General features: G+C 35.8%; 1 protein-coding gene across 5 annotated transcripts in view; it reads left to right on the top strand.

Moving 5' to 3' along the window:
* The window catches only part of So5a1 (Solute carrier organic anion transporter family member 5A1), a 71,639-nt gene extending 51,078 nt beyond the window's left edge, over positions 1-20,561 (top strand). For 3 of the 5 annotated variants that reach the window (XM_049459165.1, XM_049459177.1, XM_049459170.1), the window contains exons 4-12: positions 8,297-9,036; positions 11,536-12,000; positions 12,060-12,160; positions 12,224-12,410; positions 12,476-13,021; positions 13,102-13,516; positions 14,390-14,541; positions 14,609-14,735; positions 14,802-20,561. In XM_049459165.1, coding sequence (XP_049315122.1) covers positions 8,297-9,036; positions 11,536-12,000; positions 12,060-12,160; positions 12,224-12,410; positions 12,476-13,021; positions 13,102-13,516; positions 14,390-14,541; positions 14,609-14,735; positions 14,802-15,906 — 3,838 coding nt within the window. In that variant the 3' untranslated portion in view covers positions 15,907-20,561. Of the gene's footprint in view, positions 1-5,075; positions 5,414-8,007; positions 8,163-8,296; positions 9,037-11,535; positions 12,001-12,059; positions 12,161-12,223; positions 12,411-12,475; positions 13,022-13,101; positions 13,517-14,389; positions 14,542-14,608; positions 14,736-14,801 lie in introns of those variants that run through there. The other 2 variants (XM_049459192.1, XM_049459184.1) reach the window with 2 other exon arrangements.
* The last annotated feature ends 440 nt before the right edge of the window (positions 20,562-21,001 follow it).

Below are 21,001 nucleotides of genomic sequence, written 5' to 3' on the forward strand. Positions count from 1 at the left end.
AAGTGGCGTGATAAAATGTCAAATATCAAAATTATTTATTTGCTTTTCCTTTGTGTTGTTAGAAAAGGTGTGGAAGGTCAGGAAAGTCAAGTGGAAATTCACTAGTTTTTTAATTTAATTAACAAAAATTATAATTTGATGTTATGCAAAAGCAATATACGAGGCGGACTAAAAAATTGGTATAATTTCTAGGCGAGTTTGCCACAGAAATTGCGTGATTATGTTATTTATTTGATCTAACCTTCAAAAGCATATTACGGGTTGATTTCCAGGGAACAAAAAACGGAAAACCGGGTATAAAACCGGTTTCGGGATTTAAAAAAAATTCGTGTTCACTTTTTCAGATATTCGTATGGAATTTAATGCATAGGTGCATTTTGATATTATATTGATAAATTTTCAGAACCGGCCAGATCGGCCGGTAAAAAGTTAAGAGCACGTCATTTTGCAGAACTGTTCTACTATTTTAAAGAATTATTCGAAAGGAAATTCTTTAGCATTAAATTTTTGAAGATTATCTCTTTCAAATGTTGGCCGCAGCTACGTCTCAGATGGTCCATCCGTTGAGTGCGTTTTCGATTGCTCGCTCGAGCATTTCGACTGGTAATTGACGAATGACACACGTGATATTTTATTCCAAAGTCTGAATCGAAGCAGGCCATTACACATCCCCACAGAAAAAAGTTTAACGGTATGATATCATGTGATGATCTTGTGGGCCAATCGACCGACAGATGATTCCACTGACCCATAAACCCCCAAATCGTTATTTTTTTGGCAGCTCTTGAAGCTCTTCAGAAATGGACCTAATCGCTTAACAAACAAAAGTTGGCACGAAAACGTCGGATCTTCTTGAAACTTTTCAAAAACCCATTAGAGCGAAGTAATGTCTCTATGGAAGTTCAAGCGATTTCAGTTCGTTCACAAGATGTATTTTATACGCTTTCAATTTAAGATCTCGACGTAAAATACGCGAGTCGTTCCATATGTCCGAGTAGCCTTAGCGCAACTGTCCGATACACTTTTTCTAGAGCTTTACGTCGGTCATTGTCACGACTATGTCGTTTGCGTACCAAACTAGCTAAGCATCCTCGGGCATATCCAGGCTAAATTTTCCGTTGTGTCTGACGTTCCAGAAGTCTGGACTGAGAACTGAGCAGCTACTGGCGTAATCTTAAGTATCGTCATACCTTAAAATTATCACTATTAATCTGAGATAATGTAGATATTTTAAAGTTTTACTCTAATGCTTCAACGATTTTTCAGTTTGTTGTTATTGTTGATTTACCAGGTTTGAAACCACATTGTCTGGGTAATAAGCTGCTCTAGCGATTGTTTCTTTTATCTGTTGTTTCAACAATCTTTCGAGAAGCCTACCTGCTGTGTCAAGCATGCGGAGAGGTCGGTATGCTGATGGGCTGTCTGAATCTCCCTTTCTTTTTCGGCTATTATTTTTAGTAACTCTGCTGATATGACGCTGAGGTGATTAGTTTGATTTAAGTTTTCTTGCCGCCAGTCGAAGCTCGCCGGTGGTGTGGAGCTTCGTTGGAGGATTCCGTCTAGGTCTTGTTTCCTTGACTTTTATAGAACTTTGAAACAGAAGTTTGAATATCGAAAAATAGAGTTGCCTTTCATCAATCATCTAATCAATCCAATGTACCAATCAGTACGCATACAGCTGATTCAAATACCACAACAACAGCAAGATATGTAGTTGTAAAGAAAAAAATCGATTAAATTACTTTACTTCACTTTAATAACATTAAAGTAACGATATGGACAAGACGATAGTGAAAGTATTTTATTCATACATATGTATGATTGTATGAGTACCCAGTGTTATTTATATGTATATATTTTTGTGCATATATGCTTGTATGTACATGTAGTGTTTTGATATGCAATAAAAGCACATCGATTTAAGAACTTGCCAGCACTAGAATGCGGCAGATTTAAAAGCCTATATCTAGCTATACACATAGTTGTACATAAATATGTATGTATGTATGTATAAATACACACTATGTAGAGTAGTTGTAAAGCGCAGCGCGATTTCCGTATTATTTCAATGCCTTTTCGCTTTTACTTCAACTAAGTTATGTTTGTAAGAGTCATCGATTACCATTCCAAAAGTAATCACATGCATCCATACATACCTACATATTTATGCATGTTTGTATATAGTTTGCTTTTTAGTGTTCTTACCTACATCTTTACAGCACCAAAGGAACAGTGTTTGCCGTTTTATGACGAACACCGCTCGTCACGATAGACCACAGAGACAGTGGGCTGTTTCATTTGAGTAACTTACATAAATTAAAATTATAGTTTTCTCACGCGTAAGTTAGTTCAGGCTCAGTTCTTGTAGGAATATATGACCCGTTTGATTTGAGTCAAAATCCTCAGTTTCTTCTTGGCTTTCCATTCAGTTTTCGGTGGATGCAGGCTGTTCCAATCCACAAAAGTGAGACCCCACAATATGCGTCAACTACCGTGGGATAAAAGTCCTCAACATCGCATATAAGGTTCTATGGAGCATATTTTGTGAAAGACCGTCAACAAACTGATTGGACCTTATCAGTGTGGCTTTGAGCCTGGAAAATAAATAACTGACCAGATATTCATCAAGTGCCAAATCTTAGAAAATACTCATGAAAAGAGGATCGACACACACTACCTCTTCGTCGATTTCAAAGCTGCTTATGCCGCAATGTCTGAATTTGGTACCCCCGCCAAACTGATACGGCTGTGTAAACTGACGTTGAGCAATATCAAAATCTCTGTCAGGATCGGGTAAGACTCACCGAGTCGTTCACTACCAAACAAGGTTTCAGACAAAAACGTCAGTTTCGAAATCCAGGACTGCGTAAGCAATTGAGAAGTAAAGTCCTCTCTCGACGAACAAAGACTAAATTCTACAAGTCACTCATCCTCTCCGTCCTGCTCTATGGTACAAAGATATGGGCGATGACAATATCTGATGAGTCGGCGTTACGAATTTTTAAGAGGAAGGTTCTGCGGAAGATGTATGGTTTTTTGCGAATTGGCCACGATGAATATCGCAGTCGAGGGAACTATAAGCTGTATGAGATATACGACGACATGGACATAGTTCAGTGAATGAAGAGTCGACGGCTACGCTGGCTAAGTCATGTCGTCCGAATAGAGGAAAACACTCCAGTTCTGAGAGTATTCAGCGTCATTCCCGCCGGGGAAGCAGAAGAAGAGGAAAACCACTCTTTTGGAAACATCAGATGGTTACACCTGGAATTTCCAATTGGCGCAAAACAGCGAAAAGGAAGAACGATTGGCGCGCTGTTGTAAGCTCGGCCATAACCGCTTAAGCTGCCTACGCTAATAAAGAAGAAAAATATTCAGATTGGAAAATATTAATGTCCTACCGTCGGTCAGATGACTCAACAGTTTAAAGTCCTTCTTCGTGAAACTTCATACCTTGGGTTTTTTTTGCCCTCACAAAAGACCAACGTTTTAATTGTTCAGATGATCTTAACAAATATCACGTTTGAGCTGAATCCGAACCCTATTTGTTGAACGTAATCTGCAGAAATATATTCCAACTACGAAGAAACACTTGGACATTGTGAAAGCTACGTTCAAGTACGGCCTGTTGTGCTACTACAAAATGTAGCCAAGCTAAAATTCAAGCAGACACTAGAATTTTCTTATAGTATTGTTATTTGTCTTCAGTACTTGCTCTAGTTTAAAATCGATTACCACACCTGTTTAAATGACTAATTGAAACTTTGCTGTCTCGAAACTGACAAAATTGTGTTCAGAAAGATTCATTAAATCAAAATTTGATCATGGATAATCAGGTATTGTTCTAAGCCTAGTGGCATGATGTGATGTATGAATATTAGGTTAACTGGAAATAACTACTGCAGGAGGTTTAAAGTTAGAGGCGGCCTTTTCTTGAAAGTCTACAGTATTAAATTTAGCCGTCGAAAGGAAAAGTTACATTCCCACTTATCGACGATACAGACTTGTATTCCGATTCCAGGTAGCCTTTAATTTCTGTTCGATCTAAGGTTTTTGTCAGTCTGTCAATCGTATTTCGAAATCATTCCCTTCTTTAGATCACAACGCATATGCTTATGCTTGATTGGTTTTGTGACCAGTTAAGGGTCAATGAATTAGGCGAAAGTTTAATTATTGAGTAATATTAGTGAAAATGAATTATTTTCTACAAAATTTTCCAATGTGGAGAAAATGTCTCACTTTCTTTACTACCCTTTGCTCATTGCATAATAAATATTTTCAGAACTGAAAAAGCGTTTTTATTGCTGGGGTATATATACAGTGCGTTGATTTTAAGGATTATACATTTTTGGAATTCAAGTACTCATGTGTCCCCTTGTCCGTATCCGTCGCCACATTTACTTCTTTTAAAAACAAAACTGTAAAAACTAAAGTATGTTTCTATAAACAATTGTACTTGAGGGATTAAATAAGGTTTCTTAACAAGTTTCATATTTTGCTTGACATAATACCATGCCACATCCTTTAAAGTTCACTAAATCATCTGTTAGTTGAGAAAAGTTCGCTCATTTTGGAGGAACTACGTTATCGAATGCTTTACGACGAAAAACCTGTGTACAATATCGGACTGTCCGACTAGGAGTATTGAAGTCTTTCTTTTTTCGTCGTGGCCAGTACTTTAAGGTTTTTCTTCTGGTAGTTGATATGTTTTTTCTAAGATTATAGTTTGCCAACTTAATTTTTATACAACAATGAATCACTGTGCGACATTTAGCTCATTGGACCACTACATTCGAACTCCAATTACATGAATACCCTGCATGGTTGAATGAAACAAAGCAAATGGTGAATAAAAGATGAGAAGGTAGAATAAACATGCCACACGTGCTTCAACTGCAAGGCAGGTGCTTTGGAGGCTAGTGAATGGGCTACCAAACAAGGCAGACGAGTCTTCAGCCGCCTAACAGACAGGCAAGCAGGCGTGGTATGACCAACTCGTAGACGACGTAGCAACACCAACCAACCAACCAACTATACTCAACCAGTTAGCGAGCCAACTCGAGGCGCTTCATTGATTTAGTTAGCAAATGAGTATCGGCCGTGCGAGTTGCAAGAGTTCCACGTGCTACCAAGTTGGCTGCGGTTGAATAGGACACAAAAAAAAAAAAAACAAACATAGTAATTGTTTATTTTTTAGCCTTTATGGAAATTGAAATATGCGGTTAATGATTTCTGTTTGAGCTTTATATTCTTGTAATATCTTCATGGTGCCTCTGTGTTGTTTTTGCGCGAGTTCATAAATATGTTCGAATAAGAGCGCTTAAGTTGCAAATAATGACCAAGTGCTAGTGTGACTTTGCGAAGGCTGCAGACGCCAATGGCTTGAACGCTGAAATGTTAGAGCATCGTGCAAGTAAGTCATTTAGTCAGTGAGTTAAAGAGTGAGTTGGAATGCATATCATAAATCAGACAAATAATTATAAATATATACTTTTAGTATATATGTATGTACATATGTACCACATGCATCGGTGTTTTGGCTTTCAAAACGTATCCTTTAATGGTTATGGAATCACGGATGCCGTTGTCATGCCAGTGCCATACTGTTGAAGCCGTTAAGAAATGAACTTGACACTTTGGCCTTCGGTTGACATGACGTTTGACCTCACGGGGAGTTACCGCACACAGGCAGCCACATTATAAGCATACATATGTATATGTATGTGTATCGCCTACAGTGACAACAAATATTTACATTTAAAAATAATATAAGTAGGAAGAGAACGTGAGCTCATTGTTTAAGTCGCCTACGAATGTCGGATGAATGAAATATATAAAGAAGAAAAAACGTTAATTTCGGTTGCACCGATATTTTTTTATGAAATGAAAGGGTATAAAAAGATCTTCATTCTGATTTTGATCGACCAGTTTCTATGGCAACTATATGCTATGGTTGTCCGATCTGAATAATTTTTGCGGATATTGTGACCATGTCTTGGAAAACGATCTATGTCAAACTTCATGAGGATACTTGATCAAGTAAAAGAGTTTTCCATACGAGGACTTGAGTTTGATTGGTCAGTTTGAATCGCAGTTATATGTCATATTTGTCTGGTTTGGTAAGACATGGTAGGTCTGCAACTTTTCTTTCCGAGAATTACAAACTTCTACACCTCCGCGGACGTCATTCCGAGAAGAGTTGTCGACAGAATAATTTACCCAAAAACTTGGTTTTGGTGAAGCTCGATAAATACTGCATGTTAATCGCCATCTAAAGTTTCCTTTCAAGAAGTCCTCACAAACTGTATTTGCATATAACTATATGGGCGTTCTATATCAGATTAGTTAAGTTTTCTCTAAAATAGAAGACAAGCTGAAGATGATATAGGATATTTGATAAGTTTTTTTTAGTTTAACAGATCGTCGAACATTAGAACTCAAGTCTCTGACTCTTTAAACCCAACCATAATTCGACTTTAATGGTTTGGGAGCTTCAATTCCAATTGAAGCAATGTCCAGAATCTACTAACATCTACCAGACCACTGACAAGTAGTGTGCTCAGAACAAGGAATATATTTCTATATAAAGATAGCCCAGCGGTAGTGGATTTACCAAAGTCTCTTAGGTTTTCCTCGAAGGTAATGAAAGAATGCCTTGAACTCTTGGTGGATCTAACATTCTATTTCACGATAAACCTGCAATGAGTTCAGGAAGTTCAGGGCATAGTGACATTCCTGGTAACTGTGAAGCAGATGAACTAGCCGGAGCAGGCAGCACACTACTATAACAATCCAGAAAAGAGGAAGTTGCTCCTAGTTACTTGTCAATATTTAATCGACAAACATACTATATATTGTATATAGCTGAGTCTCTATGGAGACAGAGCCTAGCTTGCTCAAGAGGCAGGTGCACGTGGCTTGAATGGAATATGGGCCGCATATGCCGACTACTAAAATTCAAAAGAAATGATATAAGAACTCTAGTTGGAGTGCTAACAGATCACTGGCCAATTGGCAGAAAAGGTATTAGACTGGAAATACCACACAATGACTAGTGTAGAAGCTGTCAGGAGGTACTCGTAGAAGAGGAGACTATAAAACATCTTCTAAGCGAATGCAAAGCGTGTATAGGAAAATAATTGCAGTTGTCGTACGACGGTTTCTTGTCGCTGTTTTGTATTGATGAACTTACTCAGAAAACAAGATGGTTCAGAGAGAAGAAAAGTCACTCTATATTGAAATTTTAGTCCGGTGAATTCAGAAAAGGCATCTTGATGCGTCGTCAAACATTCACTCTAACTACCTACCTACATACGTTAGATTTAGTGTTTAAGGCTTGTTTCTATTCTTGGTGGGTTCTACTGTGATTAGATAGTTCTACAGTTGGTCGCACATTGGTGTAGCCATGAAAATAGGGAACTTCTCTAGACTTCAACCCCAAACTGATGAATCTAAATCGTCTATCGACTTTCAGAATACTTGTTGTCAAAAAATTTAAATCAATTGATTAATTTTTGGAGTTACTGTGCGAAAATATAGTTTCGAGCGAATGCACTCATAAATCTACATACGTTCACACGTGTCCTTCAACGGCCTTTGCCTTGCCTCCTTTTCAAGTATCGTGCCTTTTCTATTTACAATTGTTTTTGGAGAGAGTTTTTTTGTCAATATCCTTCAGTAAAGGGCTGCCAGTAATCGTTTTCCAATACGACCACAAACTGACAAACGAGCACATATGTTTTTGTAAGAAGCAAAAGTAGTTGTCGTAAAGGGGGGGATTTAAAAAAGTACTTACATAAATAAATAAACAAGCGGGCAGGCCGGCTAGCTCGAGGCACGTTTAGGCCGTGGGAACATGACAATACTTTTTCCACAGTACAATTGCACTTAAGCAACCGTTATTCATATATTTTATTTTTCATTCAATTATATGCACCTTATACTTTTTTTGGGAACCCTGTACACCTGCCCCATCACTCACTTGTAAACTGGTATATGTCATTTTGAAATATCAAAATCATTGAAGTGTTTTAGAAAATAATCAATACGTGAATTTGCATAAAATTCCAATGTTTTTTATGCCCGGCTAAATGCGCATAACACCACTGGAAATACTAATAACAGCCGCACATTAATACGAAAATGGATTATCGCACGCAACGGTATAATGATTACTTTCCGATGAAATAACAATTTGCCGAAGCACCCACATACACCTAGCCACCATACACCCACTCGCCACACATGTTTGTTTCCATATAAATTTAGATCTAAATGTTTTGTTCTTTTCTTCCAGACGCCAGGAGTCCATGTACCAGATGACGGGCCTCTACTCGGAGACGAATACGAGCGGTGATGATAGCAGCGTTGACGCTGCCACACAAGACTCTCAGGTCAATTTGGGCGAACTGGTCAGTTGCAGCGCCGCTACGGCGCCTAACATTAATAATATGTGCGCCAACGTAGCGTCACGTGCCACCTGCAATTGCCACAACCAGCATTATCATCACCCACCAACGCATCATCAGCACAATCATCTGCATCACCCACATCATGGCCATAACAATTGCCAACAACCAGCGGTGTGCAGCGGTTGTTGTAATGAGATTCTGGCGAAAAGTCACAGCCGTCAGCCATCGGCGAGTATTGCTGTGGGAGCAGGCAATGTTGGTGGCGCCGTTACTAATAATAATGCGACGACGACGCCTGCTGCTATGCTATACGAATCGGAGTATGATGATGATGACGAATTGCAGTCACGTGATTGTGGTATTCTCAATTATCGGCCCGGTCGTATACAGAAATTTGCACGCATCAAAGTATTCGTGCTGCTACTGTCGATTCTAGTCACATTGCAGCAGGCACTCAGTTCCGGTTATATAAATTCCGTTATAACGACGATTGAGAAACGCTTCGAAATACCTTCGAGTTATTCGGGTCTGATAGCGTCCAGTTATGAGATTGGCAATGTGATAACGGTCATATTTGTGAGCTATTTGGGTAGCCGACGTCACATACCCGTTTGGATTGGTATAGGTTAGTATAAGTTTCTTATTAAGTATTGAATTACGCAACAATTGGTAGATCCAGAGAGTTCATTTACAACTTGCCAAAAAGTGTTTAAAAATACTGCCGAGTAGACTATATTTGGGTTCACTTTAGAGGCATATCTATACAAACCTGGAACAGAACAAATTGCTGTGGTTATTTCTTCTCTAAGTCTAAATATGATAGGTTGGTTAGATCAAGAACTTTTCGGGTAAAGCTTCGTGTATCAATTCGGTGATAACTTTTAATGAATAGGCACTGCAAATCCTGGGTGTCTCAAAGTAACCATACCGCTATACTAGCAATTGGGGTCCATAAGGACAATATATAGAATTGGTGTCATTAATTTGAGCATTCCTAATAAAGAGGGACTGCAAATCCTAGTTGACTTAATACAGTTGCGGCCGAATTTTTAGTAGTGATAGGTATTCTTTCACTTTAAAATTCGTTAGCTTCAGATGTTGACATGAAAACATGCAACGACTTGTTTCGCTTCGTTTTATCTTTTTATTACAATTGCGCGCCTTTTTATTTGCGAAGCGTTTTCGACCAATCAATATCTTGGTAGTGAAAAAAAAATTAAAATTATCTGAAAATTTATTTATTATTCATTTATTTTATTGAAGCTTTTAGTTTTAATGTTAAAATTTTAATGTTCTTCATTTAGAAATGTCGAAAAGTAGGAATTATATGCCCGAGAACCGCGTCCTGATAAAAAAAATTTATTTCGGAGGGCAAAACTTATGGTGGGTTTGGTTGGTATTAGTGGTTGCTCACCCACAATGGTACGTAACGTTATCAGGTACCAACCAACTAATAAAAAACGTGGAAGAAACGCAATGTCAGTGAGAGAACTCAAGTCTATTGTCGGATACTCAGGTTCCCTTTGCGGCAGCTACAGAGATAAAAGATGATCTCTAATGTAGCTGCAAGTACTGGAACTGTACGCCGACGTTTGCGCGAGCACGAGCTGTGTGCCCACGGTCCACGAAAAGTGCCGTTGTTCTCTAAAGCGCATGTTTAAAAAAGGCTTCGAGTCGCCAAAGAACCTTTAAATTGGTTTTTGGCAAAAAGGCGGAATTTTTATTGTCGGACAAATCGAAAAATGTTAAGTATGGCGGAAAGGGATCGCGTCAATATGTAAAACGTCCACCCAATGCGGAACTCCAGCCGAAATATAAAACAAAAAGGGTAAATAATGGACGTGCGAGTATCATGGTTTGGACATGCTTCTCTTGGCAAGGTGTAGGAACAATTTATTCGATTAAGGAAAACATGACTGGTATTTCGTTTGGCGAAATACTCCAGAAAACCAAGCTGTCGTAGGCCAGTGAAGAAATGCTGCTTGTTTGGACGTTCCAGTAGTGGAAAGATCCCAAGCACACAAGTAAAGTTTCTAAAAGGTGGTTTGAGAAAAGGCATGTCGAAGTATTGATATGACCGCCACAGTCCCCTGACATCAACTCCATCGAAAATTTGTAGACTGATGTCAAGGAGGCCGTAGCCCGATATAAGCCGACATTAACCACGCAACTATGGGAGGCTGTTAAGAACACAAGGGAGTCTATTTCCATCAAAAGTTGTCACAACTTGTTGGCTCAAAGCCACGCCGCTGTGCAGTAATACGGTTATATGCAATATCCAATTTAAAAAAAAAACCAAAAGAAATATTTTACTACCTTTTTTTCGGGTTTAATTTCTTACACTACTATGTTTTTGACCGCCAAAATTCCTCATAAATTGTTTTGATATATTATTTTAATAATTCATAATAATAATAATTAGTTAAATTGTTGATTTATTTTACTTATTCTTAGGGCCTTTATGGTATAAAATATTTTTTTTTATAAAGGCGATATCGTATGTTTTTTTAACAGTTCCTTTCTTACGGTTGCACACTACTAAGAATTTGACCGCAGCTGCATGTACACAGTACATAGTTCTTCATGAATTTCAATCGCGGTCATTTTGCGACTGCGAAATTTTTTGACAATGAGTCTTGCTTTCAAAGTACTTTATCATTTTAGGCGTCTTTCGACATATTTGCTCTGTAGTTTGAATTTTTGACATGAACTATCATTTTATGAAACCTAAACGACGTTCAAGCGAAAGTCTAAGTCCTCTACGGAATCTACTCGAGATCTCTAAGATTTCAAGAAATGTGCTGTTTGTTTGAGACTCAATTAACAAATTTTAATGATTTTAAGATTTTTGAAATTGCTTAGAACCACAAATAAGCTTCTGTAGTGTCTAATGATAAATTAGGAACATTTACATTTTTCTTGCTGCTTCACAGTGATCCTTACTGAAAATGTTGAGTATGCATAGCTTTCGACCAATCGAGCCTATAGGGCAGAAAGTTTTTAAGCTTTAATATTTGGTCTTTAGGTTTTCTTTTAAAACACCATTCTTAATCTCGAAAGAAACTATTATGCTTCCTAGACTTACAATAATATATTATATAAATTCGCAAATATTTCTTTTCAGGCGCCGCCATTATGGGCATTGGCTCACTGGTTTTCATGGTGCCACACTTTACCGGCGAACCGAATCCCGGCGTCACCATTATGAATGATTCAAGTGACAATATATGTCGTAGTGCACTGGTACGTGATCAAGATATGGACTTAGGCAGACTATCGAGTGGTCTCTCCAATCCACCATTGGCGCCGCATACCTTACGCGAAGATAATTGCCTCGAAGGCAAATTGTCAACATTCGGACCGGTTTTACTCTTTGTGATTGCACAGTTACTGCTCGGTTGCGGTGGTAGTCCACTCTTCACGCTCGGCACCACCTATGTTGATGATCATGTCAAGACGGAGAGCTCATCAATGTACATAGGTTGTATGTATAGTATGGCGGCATTTGGACCGGTGCTGGGATTTCTGCTCGGCGCCTACCTGTTGTCCTTTCACATGGATTCACTTTCGTCCACAATTATATCGATAAGTATGTGAGATGCCAGAATTTTAAGTGAACTTGCTAATGTAATTTGACTTCATTTCCAGATCCGGGTGATCGTCGCTGGGTTGGCATGTGGTGGGGTGGTTTCCTGCTTTGCGGTGTTTTGCTGCTTATCGTGGCTGTGCCGTTCTTCTCCTTTCCAAAGGTAACCGTACACTCTCAATAGTAATTAGTCCGAACTTACTTAATATTACTTTAAACACCGCAGGTACTCACAACCGAGAAGAAAAAGATACGGAAGAGTTCCGTTATACAACCAGCTGTGCCTAACAACTCCAATAGTCTTCCACGCGGCACCGATCCAGCCGGTAAAGTGAAAAAGGAAATAGTGGCGGTGAGTGCGAAAGAAGACGATGAACCGCGCGTGGATACCGGTTATGGCAAGGACATTAAAGGTGCGTACGAACTAGACTTCAATAATTCACGTGCGATTTATGTATGTATGTTCAACTCTTTGCAGATATACCACAATCGATGTTACGTCTCGTAACAAACCCCGTGTATATTGTCACTTGTTTGGGCGCCTGTATGGAACTGTGGATAGTGTCTGGCTTTGTGGTGTTCCTACCGAAATATTTGGAAACTCAATTCAGCGTGGGCAAAAGTCAAGCGAGCGTTTTTACTGGTTCGATAGCTGTACCGGGTGCTTGTATTGGTATTTTCATCGGCGGCTGCATATTGAAACGTTTTCAGCTGAAACCAAAAGGCGCCGTACAGTTTGTTATCATCTCGAACGCAATATGCCTTGCGCTCTATGCGATGCTATTTTTCCTCGGTTGCGATAACCTAAAAATGGCTGGCACCACAATACCATACTATCGCAGCGCTAAGCATGGCGTCATCGAACCATTCCAAGTCAATCTAACGGCTGCCTGTAATTTCGGCTGTGAATGCCTGACCACAGATGTGGAGCCGGTGTGTGGCAATAATGGTTTGACATACTTCAGTCCCTGTCATGCAGGCTGTACCGCATTCTCATCTACATCCAACTACACCAATTGTGCTTGTGCGTATTTTATCTAACTGTGTTTATTTGTAGTCTCATTAAATTTCAATGATTTTATGCTATTTTTCCATCATCTACAGGTGTTCACTCAAATATATCGAGCAGCATTTATATGGGTGCTGGCGGCAGTCAAGCTCAAGCGTTAAACGCCAACGAAGATTTCGCCGAAGTTACTGTGGTACCTGTTGCCACTGCCGGTCCATGTGCCACACCCTGTCGCACCATCTATCCCTTCCTCATATTGCTCTTCTTCATGACATTTATTGTGGCTTCGACGCAAATGCCATTGCTGATGATTGTCTTGCGTTCAGTGTCGGAGGAGGAGCGTTCGTTTGCCCTCGGCATGCAATTTGTTATATTCCGTTTGTTCGGCTATATACCGGCGCCCATACTTTTTGGTAACTTAATCGATTCGACGTGTTTGCTGTGGAAATCGACATGTGGCGAAAAGGGTGGCCGCTGTTTGATCTATGACATTGAGAAATTCAGATACAAGTAAGTATGAACGAAGCCTTCAAGATCTGTGCTGATGGGATGGTAGTTAACTCAATTTTGAATAAATCACCTTAAACTTCGATACCCATTTTCATATCAGTTGAATGGTTAGGCTCAGATTTTAAGTCGTAAGTTGTAATGACCTCAAAATTTTCGCTACTGCACGAAATACATGAAACGAACCGTCTATGTTTCTTTGCTGTCAAACTCAATTTGAGATCCTGTGATCGCAATCACAGTCCTGAATTTCAATTGACTGCTTTCTTTTTACTTTGGGACAGACATTTAGTTTAAGAAAGATAAAAACTAACTTGCGATACAAAGAGATTAGGGTTAGGTCGTATGGTTCATATTAATTGATGGATCTCACTTGGTTAGAAACCCTTTCTTTATGGATTACCAGATCTTCATATATAGACGAAGCGTTGTGAGCTTACCACTATTTTGTTAATACGATTGATATCAATCCAAACCTCTTAAAGTTCGCTCTGAGCCAGAAGATCTCGCAGTCGCACAATTTCTGGTTATTGACTATACCTTGCTGAAGGTTCGTTGCGCTAGAATCCAAGAGAACATCATCCGACTCGCCGGATGAAATTGGGGTAAGGATTACATTCCTAGCAGGCTCAGCGACTTGCAATTTTTGACGATTCCGCTGTGATCAGGGACCCATTCAAGTTTAATATATAGGAAGCTTGATGTTATTGTTAAAGAGCTTACGCACTCCTTGACTAGTTTTGTGATTTTTGTAACACTCAAATGTTATTGTATAAGTGGTTTATATGCACAGTACCATAACTGAGTTAGTCGGAATATTATATACAAAATCAATAGTGTTTTACTAAACCAAATTTTCCATTATATTTTATGTAGATATGTGGGACTCTGCGCCACTGTGAAAATCGTGGCGCTCGCTATATTTATTGCCGACTGGTGGCTGGTAAGAAGGAGAAAGCAATTAGAGAAATTGAAGCCTATTAACGCAAACGATCCGATCATCGGTTCCATTATAAGTTTGGATAAACGTAAGTATTTCGGGAAATATTACATGTAAATAAATAATTTTATATTTTTGTTTCGTTTCCCATACAGTCTTTGAGGAGAAACTGACGACTAACGAGACTAATCCACAATACGGCAGTAATGGTGAGATAATACTGACTTCGGATGCATTGCGACATTCGAGAAATGATTCACGCACCATACAGTTAGAATATGGGTTAGTATTACTTTTAATATACAGTTTTTTTCTACATAAAGTATATTTCGTCACTCTTCCTTGCAGCTATGACAAGTGTAATAATGCCATCAACTCGTCGGGTTTGTCGACGCCTCAAACGAAATCGAAGAAACATTTCCGTAGCGCATCGTGTGACGTCAAGATGATACGTAGCTTCTCGAAAGACCAAAATATAGCGCCTGGAACGACTTCAACGGACGGCGGCATGCACGAGCCAATTAAAATCAAGAGCTTAAAACGGTTTCAAACACATTCCCGCAACAATTCTAGTGATTTAAACAGCGATTTCCGACACAAACTCACACATTCACGCACAAATTCACGCGATGACGCCGGTGCGCTCAATATACGTTATATACAAAATCAGCTCAAACCGCAAGAGGATGAAGAGGACGACGATGAGTTGACAACCGGCTGTGGACATTTCGTGAAAAAGCATGCGCGTAATCATTCCTACGATCAGATTTATATGCCCAATAACATACGTTTCGATGCAGACTTCTTCCGCAATCATCACAATAACAAGAACAAGAATGTGAATGTGCTGAAGAACGTAATGAATAGAGAGGAGAATCGTGTGAAGAACTCGAATGAAACAGAGGCGGCGGCAGCAGCAGCGTTGGCAGCAACGGCGGTCAGTTCACGCGGACACTCACGCAATAATTCTAAGGACTTGAATACACGCACAGCGGCCACGACAACAAGCAATAATTCCAATGCAACAACACCAGCGTGTATTGGTGGCGCGGCTGTGGGTGGCGGAGCCGGCGCCGTTGTTGTGGGCGCCGCACACAATGTCGCCGAGGCGGCCTTAAATATACTACGCCATCGGCGCACCAATTCCAAAGACTTAAATTACACGCTCTGCACCGGTAGCGAACGCAATGACCTGGGCAGCAGCACGGCCTGCAGCAGCAATGCGTCCACGCCAGCACATGGCAGCGGTGGCGGCGCGGCAGCCGTTTTGCACTTGAAACATGCACATGCGCGCAAGGCCTCCCATCACAAAATACAAATCGACGATGAGCGCAACGAGTTGATCAGTTCGGCGCGCGACGATGAAGACGATTCGAATGCGGAGGAAGCTCAAAATGCCACATCCACTGCTACCGCCGCGGCAAACCGCAAGGATATAGAATCATTGCGTTAAGCTGGTGGAGAGCACTGAGAAAGCCTACAATATTAGCAGCAACGCAATACAGTGAGTAGAGCTTCGGACACATGGCACTAAAACGCATTTTTTACCCAAGCAAATTGCGCAAGTCATTGCTAATGAATGGATAAACGCGCAAACTAATATCAAACAGCACTTATCGTTTTAACTTTGCGAAGTTACGCGCAAAATGCATGCGCGTTCGCGTCTCGGTAAAGTCATTCCATAAAAGCTCCGGATTATTTCATACTTTTTGTTGTCCTAAAATGTAATGTCTACAAAAGCGTACTTAAATTATTTTCATTTTTGGTGCAACACTGGACGCCTACATAAGTATACATACTCGTGTATTCGATTTTCAATTATGCAATGTATTTAGGTATCGCCAAGCGATTTTTATAGAAATTCAATACAATTTTATTTACTTATAAAAAACTGTAGAAGCAAAATGTTGGTAAATCCTATTTTGAAAGGCAAAAATAATAATAATTTCGTACGCAACAACTTATTTGTATTTGTATATACTATATATGTAGAATAAAATAGTGCATAGAAAAAAAATGTTATGCTACACATATTTTAATGTAAACTTAAAGCAAAAAAATTAAGAAATAAAATTTATTATTTCTAACTACATAAATATTTATATGTATTTGTAATAATAAACAATTTCGTTAATTTGAGTTTGCCGGCTGCCTTTAGAGAATAGAAAAAAATTAAATTTCTTATCAAAACTCATGACTTATGCATGTGTTCGTAATAAATAATTAGTTAATATTTATTATGATGCGCGTTAAATAATATAATAAATAATTTAAATCGTAAACTCAATATTCATTTCTAACCTTAAAATGTAATTGAACTTCTAACAAAAAGCGGATTTTAGCTGCGGTTATTACGTTTTCTTCGGCTCTAACTGTGCATCATTACGTTTAGAACGTTTAATAAAAGTTAGGTTTCAATTCTTTATATATTTAAAATAAAAAATAAAAATTTAAAAAAGCGTATATCATAAAATATGCCACCACTTTAGACCGCATGGCAGTATTAGAGTTCTAATTGATTTTCAATATTCGAAAATGTGTTGAAGTGACTTGGTACATCCATACATATATGTATGTAAATACGTATACATAGTATGTACAGACCTAAGTTTATTTATAAGCGAAAATATATACAGATATATACTTACATGTATGTGTATATAGAAATAAAATGTTTCAATTTGCTGAATAAAATGAATTTAATTAATATTATGATGAAGAAAACTGATTGTAATTTTAAATATTTCTACATCTACACATGCATACATAAACATTTTTACACCTACATGCATATATACAAACATACATACAATATTTGAATTAAAAACCTTATAGCTAATTAAAATTTTAATGGATTATTTACATTCATATATTTTAAGTACATTAAGAAAAAAGGAATCAGAGAACGCAGTAACGACATCTAATTATCAAAAAGTAAATATATACATATATAATAAATATTAAAAATTAAGTAAAGTAAAATGAAATAAAATAAAATAAATTAAAAGAAATAAAACAAAATAAAATTAAAAATAACTAAATTAATACTAAAAAGTAACGAAATAAAGTAAAATAAAATAAAATTATAATATTATTTAATATATTGTTATATTATTTTTAATAACTAAATTCAAAATAATTAATAATAAAATGAAACAAAATGAAATAAATAAAAATACAATAAAATTATAGTAATATTTAATATAGAATGAGGTGCAAATATTCTAAATAAAATTAAAAAAAATATATATACAGATAAACTGAAAAAATTATGTAAAAATAATAAAAGAAAAATCAATAAAATATAATAAATAAAATAAAAACTTATAAAATATAAAAAATAAACTATTTATTGTTCATGAGTTTAATAAAAGTTAATTATAAATTATTGTAAATAAAAAAATAACAAGTAAAAACAGTTATACGAAACTATAAGACCCTTCAATCTAAACCTTGATTTTGATCAGTTGCTGTTGTTGCCGCTACAACAAAATTTTGATGGGTTATTTTATATTGTACTACAGGTGTATGCTCTAGTAATATGAGTTGCAAAATTTGTTTGGAAATATTATACATGCCTTGAACAATAACCAATTCTAAATTTCGCAAAAATCTCTTGACAAAAAAAAAGTTGTTCATAAAATTTGATTTTTATCGTTTTGTTTTGTATTACAACGATATGCTAAATTAGTTCGATCTTGAAAATTTCTTCAGATATTGTAGCGTTGCCTTAGATAATATTTTATGTCAATTTTTGTGAAGATATCTTGTCAAATAAAAAAGCTTTTTCAAGAACTTGATTTTAATCGTTCAGTTTGTATGCCAGCTATGTAATTATGAGTTCTAAAAAAATTGGTGTCTCCGACATTTTCTGCTGGGTGTTAACATTTCGTGGCAAAATTAATGTAGTATATTCAGGTTATAATAATAAATAAATTTAATGTTTCAATAAAATTCTAAAAAAATATAATGTGTTAAAATCATATAAAAATTAATAAATCTCGTACTGAAGTAATATAATATTAAATAATTACAGAAAATAGTTTCAATTGAATATGAAAATAATAAAAATATTAAAAACATAATAATTAATCATAATATTAACGCAATAAAAATTAAATATTGGAGGCACACAAATATTAATTTGTTAAAATATAATAAATAATCATAATATTAATATTAATAAATTAAATAATGTGCAATTAAATGAAATAAAATTTTGTTAAATAAATATTCCTTAAATTTAATGATAATAATTTTTTAATTATATATTCTTTAAATTTAATGCAAATGATTTTTATAATTAAATGTTCTCTAAATTTAATACAAATAATTTAAAATGCACACAACGTTTTGTTAAATAAAAAAATAATTTTAAGAACATAATTTATATGAAAATAATAGTTCAATTGGAATCTCAGCTCTTTTAGTAGTGCGCCAATTTAATAACTAGGCAAAGTCGCAAAAAATATATTTGAAACAAACTTATATTGAACTGAACCTAAAATTACTTGAGAAAATGTTTAGCAAAATTTTAAAGTTAAAAATTAAGAATGGGTGTAAATTATGCGAAATAGGTTATCATGATCACTGAGTGCCTATTCTAACTCTTTTTTAATTTTTTTGTTCAATTTTTTTTCTTTATTTCAAAATTTTCGATAATCTCTATTATTATTATTATTCTCTATTGTTTGCGTATTTTATTATTTTTTATGAGATTTCGTGAAATATTTATACTCTTATAGTTATTTTAATTTTGAACCTCCATCTTTATACTATTATAAAATTTTAAGCACTAAATCTTTACATTTGTTATACATTTACTTATATTGTGAAGAATTTTATATTTTAGTATAATTTATAGACTTAGCCTGCGCACTAAGCTCGATTATGTATGGGCTAAAACAAGTTTTTAGAATTTTTGACAAAATTCAAAATTCTAGGAATTAATTTATTATAACACCATCGAAAAAAGTAATCGTTAGTGCATTGCCGCTAGTAGTAAACAATCTTTATAATGTGTTCAAGCTATCAATTTAATGTTTGAAACAAATATGGTAAGTTTGTTGAATTGGGCGAGAAAAATATGACAATTGAGCATATTCTGACAATCGATCTTTGTGAGCGTGCTAATAATTACTAATAATTGCTCCCTGAACGGAAATTCCCATAATTGGTCATTTTGGGGGCAGTAAATCTAACAGAGAAAATGTTTTACTGTTCATTTTGAGCATAAAGGTTTTACAACTCCACACTTCAGAGAAAAATCTAATACTTCGTTATTCTGAGAGTAAATATTCCAAAAATTAGAAAATTTGTTAATTGAGCTTTTTATTGAGTTATGTTGTTAGGATTTGGCTGGAAACATAATTTACTTTTTAATTTAAACAAAAAAAAAAAACACATTCAAATACACGACACATGACACAAATACATTAACAGAAATCAATTAAAATTCAAGAAGTCTTAAATGGAATGCAAGCATACTTTGTCAATGAAAATTTGTGCTGTGAAATATGGATCTGCGGATAAATTATTGTAGCATATGAGTAATTAATTTAAACAAAAGAAAAAAAACTGAATTATATAATATATAAATAAAATCAATTACAATATTTTGTGATCGTAAAGCAACTGGATAAAAATAAAAGTAGCGGTTAAATATTAAGCAAATCAAATGTGTTATTAATGTTGTTTTATTGCATGGCACTGCATATACATACATACATACTTATATACATAAAAAATTTTAAAACGTAGCAACATTGAGCAGAAAAATATGAAAATACAATTGTAACAGTTTTAGTCGATTAGCAGATGGTACAAAGAATTGAAAAAAATAACAAAAGAAAAACAAGTCAATGGCTAAGTCCTGCAATATTTTATAAAAAACATAATAATAACAATAGTTTGTTGAGTGCAAGCGCTATACAAAATAACAGTTAAGAGCCACACATGCATAAACAATATTATATTAAATATATTGTGTGTAGTTATGGAAATGAGAAAAGTAAAGTAATTTTTAAGAAAGTAAATTGTAGACTCACTAGCGAATTATATAGCGTAGCATATCAATAACAATTAAATATATACATACATACATGCATACATATACACAATTTTATTTATAAACAAATATGGTAAGTTGTTAAATCGAAATTTTGACATGAAATTAATGATGCTTCGGTTAAAAATAAAAAAAAGACTAAACATCTTATATCCTCATTTACAATATTGTTTATGAACAAATATTAAAAAAAATGAAGAGTAACAATTTTGAGGTAAAATTAATTCTTTTTAAACAAATTTCAAGTTTTTTTTTAAATATTATTTGAAAAAAATTTGATTCAATACTGGTTTTTTGATTGAAAATTTTACAATTACACTTTTAACACAAATTCGAACTCAGAATTATGCAAAATTATTGTACAATTTTCAAGTTTTTTGAAGGAAAAATTTTAACTCAATATTAATTTTGATTTTATAATTAAGGGCACACTAAAAATGTATAAAGGGCGACCCATTTCGAGGCTCCCCACTTTTTTAAA

This window comes from Bactrocera dorsalis, chromosome 1 (assembly GCF_023373825.1).
Source record: "Bactrocera dorsalis isolate Fly_Bdor chromosome 1, ASM2337382v1, whole genome shotgun sequence".
NCBI lineage: Eukaryota > Metazoa > Arthropoda > Insecta > Diptera > Tephritidae > Bactrocera > Bactrocera dorsalis.